General features: G+C 38.0%; 1 protein-coding gene across 3 annotated transcripts in view; it reads right to left on the bottom strand.

Annotated features, from left to right (window-relative positions):
• RFTN2 (raftlin family member 2) overlaps positions 1-6,732 on the bottom strand; it is a 41,829-nt gene extending 35,097 nt beyond the window's left edge. The window contains exons 1-3 of one of the 3 annotated variants that reach the window (XM_042446989.1): positions 6,596-6,732; positions 5,985-6,220; positions 3,307-3,490 (exon numbers count right to left, since the gene is read on the bottom strand). In XM_042446989.1, coding sequence (XP_042302923.1) covers positions 3,307-3,490; positions 5,985-6,123 — 323 coding nt within the window. In that variant the 5' untranslated portion in view covers positions 6,124-6,220; positions 6,596-6,732. The other 2 variants (XM_042446990.1, XM_042446988.1) reach the window with 2 other exon arrangements.
• Between the last annotated feature and the right edge of the window lie 5,912 nt (positions 6,733-12,644).

Genomic DNA, 12,644 nt, shown 5'->3' with positions numbered 1-12,644 from the left:
TAAACTAAATCGTGCTTTTAATATGCATGAGGTTGGGCTTGTGCACTTTGCTGCGTCTATTTTCTATTAATTACACTTCAGTGTTGTGTCCAGACACTAAATTGTGGTTCATCTTACCTATGTTTTATTAAAACAAGAAAGCCTTATAAAATACAATTCTGTCTTGTTTCAGTGTTGTTAGTAAAGCATGATAGTTTGTCCGTATTTAGACATAACACTAAATTCCAGTAAGTTAAGAATGGAAACAAAATCTTCTGATCTCTCTTGAAGCTGCATCAAAGAAAAGAACGGAATATGTGAAGTTGAGGCTTACTCAGCCTCATTTATGTAATATTAAACCATAGCTTATGATTTTGGAATGCAGTTAATGTATAACAACTGGAACTGTATTATTACAATTTCTGTTCTAATGTTGTAGGGGGATTCATACTTCAACTTACTTTCTGACAAAGATACGTATATCCTCTGAAATATAATATAAATCAAAAACATATTTTATATCACATGTTACAGTTGGAGTTAGGACAAATACAGAAATCAACGTAGTAATATTAGCAGTTTTGTGGGCTTTTAAAATTTATCTAGAAATTGACATTCAGAACGGAAGCAGCACAAATATAATTAACAATATAATGAATGGGTAAGTGTTTTCACCTGTTCTTGAATTGTTATTAAATATAATTCTCACATTTTATTTAAAATAGCAAATGCTTTGCTATTTGCCAACTTCAGAGATAGGAAGAAATTCTTTGTTCTAGGTAATAAATTATTATACATTGCTTTTGACAGCATTTCTCATGCTCATTTTATGATCCTACTATGTATGAATTAGACAAGTTTTTGTTATCCCCCCTGCATTCTCTTTCATGGAGTCTGGTAATTCATGTTGGACAGCCCAGACTTTTTACACAAGTCATTAACTTTATAATCTAATACAAAGTGTGTGTTTGCACACTTTGTGTTTGTTTGTGTGGGAATACACATTGCTGTGAAAATACATTATCTCCATAATGTAAGTATAATTTTAAAGAAAGTCTAAGTGGCAGCCGTTTTTTTAAAAATAAGAAACTGACCATGTGAAAATGTCCTAACCCTAAGTCTGCATTAGACATCCTTTGTCCTGTCTTTTGTGCATACAAAGGTGAACTATCTATCCAGTCATCAATGGGGATTAGTTTAAGAGATTTCAAATATTTTGCAAAAAAACCAAAAACAAATGATGGCTAAACATTTTAAGAAGCAGATTTTACACCACTGCTATACTAGTGGGATTGTAATGTTAAGATCCCATGACTGCAGCAGTCATTCAAGCTAGAGTGTATTCATACAGGTCCAATTTTGGATGGCTACCCGATCTTCCTCCATATTGTTCCCTGCTTTAATTTGGTTATTTTCCAGGAGCCTGTTGTCACTTTTTCCCACTCCACATTTCCCACTCAAAAAAAATCACTGTAGAAATTCTGCTAGTGTGACATTCCTTCAGTATGCCCAAATGGGCTCCCTTGCCACTATACCTGCTATAGCAGTAGAACATCAGGGAAAAGACTCAAAACAAACAGCCCACCTCCTGCCCTAGGAAGAATTGAGGAGATTATGGTAACTCTTAGGGAAGACTTCATCCATGGTATACAGAACTTCCTTCAATCTCCTGTACCAGAAATAAAGTGAGAATGGGAGGATGGGGCAAACACATGTAACAGTGCCTACTATACACCTTAAACAAACCACATGATCCCTAAATTGGCATACTTGCTAAAGGGATCTTTTGCATCAGGAAGAACAATGCATAATGGTATTGTGATCTGGACAGACAGATGGTGACAATTTTTGGTGCAAAAAACCAGGAGAAAAATTGAACAGGGGCAATGTTGTGCAAAAAAGATCCCTGCTTGCTGATACTATCTTACCTCTATTCCACTACAAAAGCCTTGTGTGAAAATTCCTAATACCTTAGTTATACTCATGTATAAGTCTAGAAATTTTAGTCAAAAAATTGGCCCCCCAAAACCAGAGTCGACTTATCCATGGGTCAATGTTAGTATTGTACTTTAACTCTTATTTTAAAAAAGGAATCATCCCCTGGTGATAGGCAAGAGTATAATCTGTCCAGGAAGCACTGACCCACCTCTATTATCTCATCCATCCACCCTTTATTGTGAGCATAAACAGTTATGCCTGCTGGAATATTGCAAGCTCTTTGGCATTGTTTTCCTTTACTTCATCCTTTAGATCCTTTGTTACATGGCCCTATGTTTTACCCTTGACTTATCCATGGGTCATATCAAAATCCATAATTTTGGCCCCAAAACCTGCTCTCGACTTATACATGAAGTCGACTTATAGTCAAGTATATACAGTATGTCATAAGAATTCAAGAAATGTAATCTGTTTCATCAAATGCACGAAATGCTGTTTTCCACTAGCATGGGTGTAAGGGGGGCAGGGAGTCAGCAAACAGTAAGTAAGATCAGAGGGAAACAAAATGCTACTATCTGTGACAATTAGGTTAGAGATGGGATATAGGTTGCATTTTATTTAATTCTCATCTCACTGTTTCCATTTTTCCTCTTTCTACACCCATTTCTATATATGCCACAATGCAAATGTTAGTCCTTTAGAATCAAATTTCTTGGGTGTGAAATTTCCCAGCATGACCCCCTCCTAATCCACATCAAGACTGTATTGTTGAGAGTAAAGAGTTACCATTACAACTCCAATGCTCTCCTGACCCACAGTGGGCAGTCTGCCTACATGGGGAATAGGTTTCCACTGATGCTAATGGCCAAATCATGTGATACAAAATAATAACTTACTTGGTCCTAGGATGCCATAAGAACATGTTGTGTTTTTCAAGGTCTTCTGATTTTTATAAGGATTGTATGAAATAAGAAGCTATTTGCATGTTTTCAAATATTCAATTCAATAAAAAATAATTACAGGTTGAGTATATTTTATCCAGAAATCCAAAATAGTCCAAAATCCAAGATTGTCCACGTTGGTATCTTTGCTTTCTAATGTTTCAATGTACAAATTTTGTTTCATGCACAAAATTATTAAAAGATTGTGATAAAATTACCTTCATGCTATGTGTATAAAATATGTATGAACAATAAATGTATTTTTGTTGTTGTTGTTTTTAGACTTGGTTTCCTCCTCCAGGATATCTCATTATATGTATGCAAGTACTGTACTCCAAGATCAGAATAAAGAAATCCATCCAAAACTCTTCTGGTCCCAAGCATTTCAGATAAGGGATACTCAACCTGTATGCAAATTTAAGTAATGATTTATCATAGTGGCACATACTTGAGTTTGAGACGCGACAGTACGACTCGATACATATGACTCGCTGGAAAATGCCTCCTTCGTCCAACTGACAGTAAAACAGGGTGAATAGCCCCCACCACATAGCCTTTAGTGTAATACTCCTCCACCTTTTTTGCAATATCCAAAATAGAGCTGATCTTGATAACATCTGGATTTGAGGAACCTGAGGGATTAAGTTACAGAAAAATGTAACTTTAGCTGCAGATTGTTACTAATATGTTCCATTTAGTCTGTCTGCCTAATGTTTAAGCTGCATTGTAGAAATTCACTATATGACAACTAACAGCAAACTGTTTAAAACAACTTCATATGTCCTTCTCTCAGTTACACCACTGGCACATTTATACAGAGATATTAGTGATTGCCATTAAAAACAGGTGCAGGGGAAAACTGTAAAAGTTAAAATAGAACTTATAATTTCAGTTCTGAATGGGAGCGGGTATAGCATACAGTTTAAAAATCCCACTTTATATCAGTGTACATTCTGTGTGCTGGCTATACTACGCATATTTACACACATTTGTTGTTTGTTTGTTTATTTACTTTTGAAAATTGTGAAAGTGAGGTTCAAGGACTTAAGCAAGGCACTGTAGTTCCGGTCCCAGAAGTCCTACTTCACTCTTCTTAGTTTCTTTGGTTATTTTTCAGCATTGTCTCAATATCTTGAGAGCCAGCATGGTGTAGTGGTTTGAGTGTTGGACTACAACTCTCTAGAGACCGGGGTTTAGAGACCATGAAACCCACTGGGTGTCCTTGAGCAGATCTCACTCTCTCAGCCCCAGGAGAAGACAATGGCAAATGTCCTCTGAATAAATCCTGCCAAGAAAACCTCATAGGGTCGCCATAAACTGGGAATGACTTGATAGCACACAACAACTACCTATTGTCTTAAAACTTATACTTGAGGCTCATCTTTTCTTCTATTGAAAGCAAAGACAGTAAGTACGTAAATAATAAATAAATAAAATTGATTCGTTTAAATAATAGTTTTAGGATCTGCATCTTAGATTTGCAGAATGCCCTCTGATCTCATTATAACTGACTGAGAATGGTTCAGAAATGCTGTGGGGTGGGGAGGGAACAGTGGACATTTACAAACTCAGTCAAGGCTTTATTTTTCTTCACAGCACACCCACTACCTTAGTAGAGATGAGAAAGAAAAGCATTGTAATCAGCATATTAGTCCCAAAGGCAATTTGAGACCCTGATATTTGCCCCACTGTGCTGAGTGCAGAGACCAGGTCTGATGGCCTCTCTATTTCCTCCTGCAGGAGCTTCCACTTCATTGCAGTCTCTTCCACAAACAGAAGGAATCCTCTGGATCCAATCTCCCATTTTGAAAAATAAGGTGGGCCCTTCCCATCCATGAGAGTTTGGTTCCGCCTTCCCCACCCCAGCAAATGGGAAAAAACATGGGAGCTCAAGCCTACATTAGTCAATGGGTGGCAACATGGGTGCATCTGTATCGGTGTGCCCTTGGGTGCATGACATTACTGGCTAATATGAGGCGGGGTGATCCATGGGAGCTTCACTCTGTGGATGACTAACCAACTGATATGACAGGCTCCCTGTAATATGTTATGAAACACTACAACATTAAACCTCTTCTCCCCTTCAGTACCCAGCTGCTAAATATCTACTTTAATGGTTAATATTTTTTCCTACAAGAAATTATCTCCACCAAATTACTTTCAGAAACCCCTGTCTACGCAACATAAAATGATACCTTCTATGCAGCACAGCACAAGACAATGTACTCCAAATTAAGTGCAAAATATAAAGTTACAGACTAATATATGATTTATGTTTGCATTAGGCAATTCATCATGACCCAGAATAAACTATTGCTAACTTCTACTTTCCTACTCAAAGACATCTCCATTGCCAAAACCAAAATGAACTAAGCCTATACAGAGCAAAATAAAGGTACTGGACTAAAATGTAGTACCACGTGCCTCATATATACTATAAGTCATTCAATGCATATTACTGCAACATGTATGCAGGCATGACACAATAAACAGTCTGGCCTTTGTAACCACAGTCAAGTTAGCCCAAAGAGCTGGTTTACAGCTGCTGAGAAACTTTCTGCTTTACAAAAAGTTTTCAGCTTGGGTCCCTGAAGCAAGTGCTATAGAACAGAGCTGCCTGTTCTTAGGGGGAAGCCATCTGGGGTTGGTTGTTTACATTTTCCACTTTCTGGGACAGGGAGTCAGTTGTTTAGAAACAAGACACCCTACAAGAAAAGGAAGTAGCCCCCACATGGCACTCTCTGGCTCTAGCTGCATTCAGATCAATGTTATTTCCATTATCCTATTAAAGTCTCTAAAAAAGAAGAACATACTGAAAGGTAGTTTCCACTGACTTCTTCTGAACTGCTTTTACTACCAAATACAGCAGAACTGTGATTTTCAGTTCACAGAAGTCAGAAAAAAGAGCCTACATCTGAAAAGGCTTCAGTGTACTATATTATACACGCGTATCTGAACACACATACAATTCTGGCACTCAGGCACGATAAACACTTATTTCTAAACTGTTAACCTAATGATTTCTGTTCATGATGCATCATGCCTTTTCTCATATCTAATCCTAAGAAACAGAAGGACCACTTTCCCACTTTAAACTTACAAAAGCTTGAAACAGATTATACATACCTTCTAATGTAAAATCGAGCAGTACGTACTCATAGGCAGAGTCGGCCTTTGTTTCCACTTGTGGTCTCTTTAGGGTTGAAAATATTTTTCCAGGGCTGCTATCATCGGGGTCTTCTAGTTTTCTCAGTCCGCACCCCATAATAAGAGCTGTCAGGCGCTGGTGGGTGTGGAGGAATAAGATGCAAGAAAAGGTGGTGGTAGGAATGGGAATATGCCCAAAAAATCTGTTTCTCTGACTGGAAAGAGAGAGAGAAAAAACAAGGAGTTTGTTTTAGATGCTGTTTACTTTTAGCCATAAATCCAAAGTGAAAAGAACATCCAGCTGCCAAGTTAGAAAAAGGAGGAAATTTCTATCCATGTGGAGGCATCAAATCTATATGATATCAGGCGACAAGCTCAGAGCACTGCTGCTCTGAGAGGAACATACAAAGTGTTACAAACTTAGCAGAGATTTTCCATGCCACGTCAATTTACAGCCACCCCCTAGCAGTGTTCTGTTGCAGAGAGGGCACCAATGAGTGCTTTGTCTGTCCCTCTTGGCGGACTGATAATGATGCGGAGAAAGGAACTCAAATAAAAAGTTACAGCAAAACTTCAGTGGGATTACTTACAGTCAGGAGGTCTGCTTGGTGGGGCAGCACATCAAGGGGGGGGGGGGAAGAGCACGGTAGTCAAAGAACAGGAATGGAGAGCCTCAGCATGGTTTGAGACAAAATCATTTCCAGAAAGGAAGTCAACTTCAAGAGGAAATCACTCCTGGCATCTCAAAGGGGAGCAAAGTAAATGAAAAGCAGTTCAGACGCTGTATTTTAAACGCTAGAGCTTGGTTCTTTACTTCCTTTGCATAGGACAGCTGGAAAAGTCCACACAATGCTAGAGTTGCAAAACATTTTCTTGGCTAGAGCAGTACAAAAAAATCAAATATGGAATAGACAATTAAATCAGTACTTCCATCATTTTGATAACTCTTTTTGAAAACAGAAATGAAACTTACATTAACAGTAAACATGGGAGAGAATATACAATTTACACTGTGCAAGAAAGAGGTACTCAGAAACCATTTCCCTACTTCTTTACATTTTCTAACAGTTAAAGCAGTTCTTTAAACTTTAGTTAAGAGATCTCCTTTAAGCAATGATTGATGCCATGGATTTTCAACTATTTACTTTTTTTGTTTTCATTTCATCAGTAGATGCAATTAAGTTAAGCTAAGCCACAATGTTATCAATAGTTGTTGTTCAAAGGCTTCAGTGTGGTTCAAGGTCTTTCAAATCCCTAGTGAGTTGGTAGATAAGAGTACATCCTAAGTACCTCTAGAAAATGAAAATAATAGTTTTTAAAAAGTCTGCTGCTCCTACCACAAATTTGATCTAAAAGTGGTTTATTATCTCACTTTGGTTTTTTCTTTTTTTAATTTTAAAAATTCTTTTCAATTCTTTTCTTTTCTTTTTAATTATTATTATAAATATATGTACAAAACATGTCACAACAGTAAAGCAAAATAAAACAATTCACCTCACAACTTTGAATTATGTTGCTTGTCCCCTTCTTAGGTTCTGTTCAATGTAAGTGGTCATTTTAACGTCCAGTGCTGTCTTTGTGTAAATCTAGTCCACAATGTCCAACCAAAGGTTCAGATGAAATGGAAGTTGTCTTCTCTTGTTTCTGTCTTTCTTTACAAAAGGGCTTGACAGACCACCCCAAAAGGGCAGGCTGGAGCCTCCTGTTTTTGCTCCCAAGGGATGCCGCAGCAACCAAACCTAGTGCCGTCCCTTATTAGACACGTGCCAGTGGCACACTGGCACGCGTCAATGGTGCAGCCACTGCACCACGATGCATGGACACTGTGCTGCGCTTGCATCATGATGGCGGCCATTATGGCACCAGCATTACGTGCTAGGGTTCAGGAGTATGCAGATGCTGCCGCTCCAAACCCTAGAATCGGCACCAGGACAGCGCTTCCTGTCCGTTTGTACCAGGCCAAAGTCAATGAGTGGGAACCATTTGTCTATGAAAGTTCCTGATTTTGGGTGTCCTGTGTAACTTGCCATTCTGTCAGACACTTTTTTGAGTAACCATAGGTCCCATATCTTTTCCCACCACATATCTAAAGATACCTCCCTTGTTTTCAAGCATTTAGTAATTTCTACATGGGCTGCTGTAATGAAGAAATCTATGAGGTTTTTATGTTTCAAATTTGAGTTTGTGTCCACATATATTGATAACAAAAGAATTTCTGGACATAACATTACTTCTTGGTTGGTAATCAATTAAATTTGTTCAAGTAACAATTGCCAAAATGTGTTTATTTTGGGGCAGTCTAGCCACACGCGTAGAAATTTACTTTCAATGGGGCTTGAGCATACACAGTGTTTTTATGCGCGGGAGGGGTCCGGAATGGATCCCTCGTGTAAAAAAAGGGTGCACTGTAATTTTACATCTTGGTTTATTAATTCTATCTGTCTAAATGCTGAGGTGGGAGGTTGACAGTCACTTGTTTTGGGGATAGGGACAATTTTGGAAGTGCGCTAAGATTGGGGACATAGATCTTGTGACATTATCTCATTGAATAGATCTTGTAGATGTGGGGCAATTTCATTAGAACATCACTTTTAAATTCTCCTGTAAATACATCTATTCCAGGAGATTTTCCTGGTTTGAGGTTTTGGATTGCTTGTTTGATTTCTTCTAAAGAGATGGGTTGGTTTAGTAGAGCGGTGTGTAGTTATTTTCAAAATTTTGATAATCAAGGAATGAATTAAGTTTATCTGGAGGGGTTTTTTTATTCTTCAGCATAGAGTTCAGAGTAGAACTCTCGGAATTCCTTTGCTATGAACCTTATCACACGCAGGGCAAAATGTGGTAGAATCACCATCCAAACATTGCGGAAGTGCCAGGGATGTGATCATGCCTGGCGCTTCTGAAGTGTAATTGAGGCTATGGAATCGTCATGGAATCATTCGCTGGGAAGCCAGGAGGAGCCTTTTTCTGCACAATGGGAGAGCCCGTTATTTAGGAAATGGCTTCCCCGCAAACAATTCCATGATGGGATGACATTTTGACCACGTTTGCCCTGCGTGTGATAGTCCTATGTCAACTTGAAAGGTTTTGATATTGCCATTTGGGGAGGTGATAGCTGCAACAATTATTTTTTCTGCTTTCTCTTTTGCTAATCTAGCTAGTAATTTAGAGTTCCTATTATTGTTTTCATAGAAGTAGGCTTTCGTGTATTACAATTTAGTTTGAACTGAGTGTAATTCTTCAATATGAGGGATTTTTCTAATAAAGTTTTTAGTATGTCTGAGTTTTGGGATTTTTTTTGTGGGAGTTTGACAAGAGTTCGGTTTCTTTAATAAATTTCTGGCGTTCTTTTCTTTAATTTTCTTTTGTTTAGAGCCTTCCTGTATAAACAAACCCCTGAGCACCGCTTTTAGTGTGTTCCTCAGAGGTGTTTTCATATCTATTTTCTAGATAAAAAGTTTCTATTTTCTATGGTCTTTTGAAAAGGGTCATGCGTTAGGATTGCTGGGCTAAACTTCTAAGTCTTTGAAGTCTTGGAAAGTCCTTCCGGCACCCTGTCAAATATTATTTGGGATTGGTCTGAATATAAGATTGGATTCACTGTGGAATTTAAAGTTTTGCCTAATAGCGACTTGGAGATAAAAAAAATTATCAGTTCTGGAATATGTCTTATGGATTGCTGAGTAGAAGGTGAAGTCTTTCTCTATGGGGAGAGATCGCCAAGGATCAAGTAATCCTGCATCTTTAATTATCTGCATCAATGGGGTTGGACCTGTATGTCTAGAAGGTTTTGATTTATCAAGATAGGAGTACAAAACTTCATTAGAATCTCCTCCCAACACTATGCAACCAACAACCACTTCATTTAGATGGTGTAAAAAAGCTGATATAAATTGGTGCTGACCTGTATTGGGTGAATAGGAGCCTAGGATTGGCCACTTTGTTTTTTCTTCAGTTCACAGTTCTGTTGCTATATTTTCTTTCTAGGCATGGCTGATGACTATAAATTCATTTAGTTTCCATCAACAGTGCCCATGCCATATAACAAATTCCTTTTTGAAAAATATTTCAGCCTGAGAAACTATTTGTCATACAGTAAGAGGAAGTTGTTCAAGAAGGGGGGGGAATCCTCATTAGGTTCACATAACTTTTTATTTTTGTTTAGTTATTTCATTTATATGCCACCTTTCTCCCTGAAGGGACCCAAGGTGGCTCACAGATTGGACCCAAGGCACTAGGCCATGCATCCTGATCTTTGAGATTTTATGTACAGTCTATTTTTGTTCATTTTAGTTTCTCCATTTAACATCAGCAATGATTTGAGTTAGTTTCATTTTCCTGGCTGTTCATTTATTCCTGTAGGTAACTATGAATTACTTCAAAGCTTAAGAAGGCAACTTTTTATTTGAATTTGAATAAATATCTCTGGCAACTGTATCAAATTACTGTAATACGCTGCAATTAGTTCTGGGGGTGAGCTTTTGTTGCATCCTCAACATATTCTCTCAGTACCTCTCTCAGTGTATGTAACTTTCTATCACATAATTCTCTCACACACTCAGTAATACTTTTTCTGATTCTGACTTGGATACTGTCATTTACACACAGTCTCCCACACAAATTCTGTCTCTCTCCTCTCTCACACTCAGGAGCTTATCCCATGGCTTAATAAATCGATTTTCCTCTATCCAGTTTAAATCTTAATTTGGGTGGCCTCCTGATATTATCGCAAGGTTTTTGCCGCCTAATTTGCCGCCCGAATACAGCCTGGGTTCATTCCCGCTTCCAGGAGTGCTCTGGTGGCCATTTTCTTAACTCAGAAAACTCCCGGATCAAAAAAGAGCCAGGAGGAGCACTCCTGGAAGCAGGGATGGACTCGGGCTGTATTTGGGCGGCAAAAACCTTACAGTAATATCAGGATGCTGCCTAAATTAAGATTTAAACCAGATAAAGGTAAATCGATTTATTAAACTATGGGATAAGGTCCTCAGTCACACTCTTCATCCTTTTATATACTAACATATGCACTTGTGTATACTTGCATATACACAAGAAAATGAACGTTTCTATGTGACTGTATGTGTGAGAGAGTAAATGAGTATGTGTGTAAGTGACAGAATGAAAAAGCATGACTGTGTACATATCTATGAGCACTGGCTTAAGTGTGTGTGTGGCTGTGTGTGACACAGTACACATGTGTTAAGTACAGTAAGCCCTCTATACCCACAGAATTTTTATCCACTGATTCAAGTATCCCTGGCTTGAAAATATTAAATATAGATATATAAATTCTATAAACATCCTTGATTTTGCAATTTTACATAAAGGATTTGTTTTACTATGCCACTGCATTTAATGGGATGTCAGCACCCATAGATTTTGCTATCTATGGGGAGGGGCGTTTCCTAGTACCAAATCCCAGTAGGGCCCACTCTACTCAATTTAAATAAAACTGTTCTAATCTGGATGATGTTGTTTCCTTATAATATGTTCAGGTATGAATATACATGAATGTACAAATGAAAATACACACAGTAAATGAAAATATCTCTATTTTTTTATACTACATCAAGCAGGGGTGGGGGAGCACAAAGTCCGCATGTAGATGTAAAGAGAGTCACAAGAGTAAAAAGTCTGAGAACTGCTGCCTTAATGGTTTGGGACCAGGATCCTCAAGGAGCATCCTCTTCTGTACCAACCTGGCTGGATACTGACAGCATCTGTTAAAATTGTTACTCCAGCCACTTCTGTCATATGAGTAAAACAGATCATGACTACAAAGAGGTCATTGTTGGCTAGCTGATGATAGTCTTTCAGCCAGGACGTTTATCAAGTCATTTTTCTAAAACTCAGGTCCCAGGTTATTATTTAAAAAAACAACAACAAGCTGTTCTTTTTTATCACTCCGTAGCATGTTGTCTATGGAATTTTTTGATTTTAACATGATGTTAATAGTTTGATTTATAATTTTAGTGACTGTAAACTACTTGGTGTCTTCCAGTTATGGGTAGTACAAAATTTTCAACCAGTCATTTAAAAAAAAAAGTATAGTTACATTTGAGATGTACGAGAATGGATTTATGTTGGGTGGACGATCTGAACAAAGACTCAAAGTTTATATTTTTTATGGCAAAAGATTAATGTTTATGTTTACATTTTCTTTATTTTGTTAAAATATTTACTTAATTGTATACTGGCAATTCTTAATACTGAATTTTAAATATGAGTGAGATTATGAGAGAGCTATAACATTGTTACTCCAAGATCCATCCTCCTTTCTGGTATTAATGATATAAAGGGACTGTCTGAGGCCCTCAGCACAAGGAAACACCCATACCATATCAGGAGATCTGGGACCATATTTGGGGATCTGTGGGGACTCTGCACGAGGAGGTGCAGCGAGATCGATCAAGATCGGAGTCTGCATAATCCCTTTGCTGTTGGGATTTTGGGTGATAAACCTTGTGTTTGCAAGTAAACAGAAATCCAGGAGTACCTCCCTCTGGGGGTAATATACCTTTGTCCAGGGACATTTGCACGGATTGTTGGGCCATTCTCAACTTTCCATTCTTCACTACCAATTTGGTCTTGAGGTCAGACAAACCGTTTTTGTCTGTACCTTGCTTGACTCCTTAGCTT

This window comes from Sceloporus undulatus, chromosome 1 (assembly GCF_019175285.1).
Source record: "Sceloporus undulatus isolate JIND9_A2432 ecotype Alabama chromosome 1, SceUnd_v1.1, whole genome shotgun sequence".
Taxonomy (NCBI): domain Eukaryota; kingdom Metazoa; phylum Chordata; class Lepidosauria; order Squamata; family Phrynosomatidae; genus Sceloporus; species Sceloporus undulatus.
Note: the sequence above shows the minus strand (reverse complement) of the source record. Positions and strands in the feature narration are given on the sequence as shown.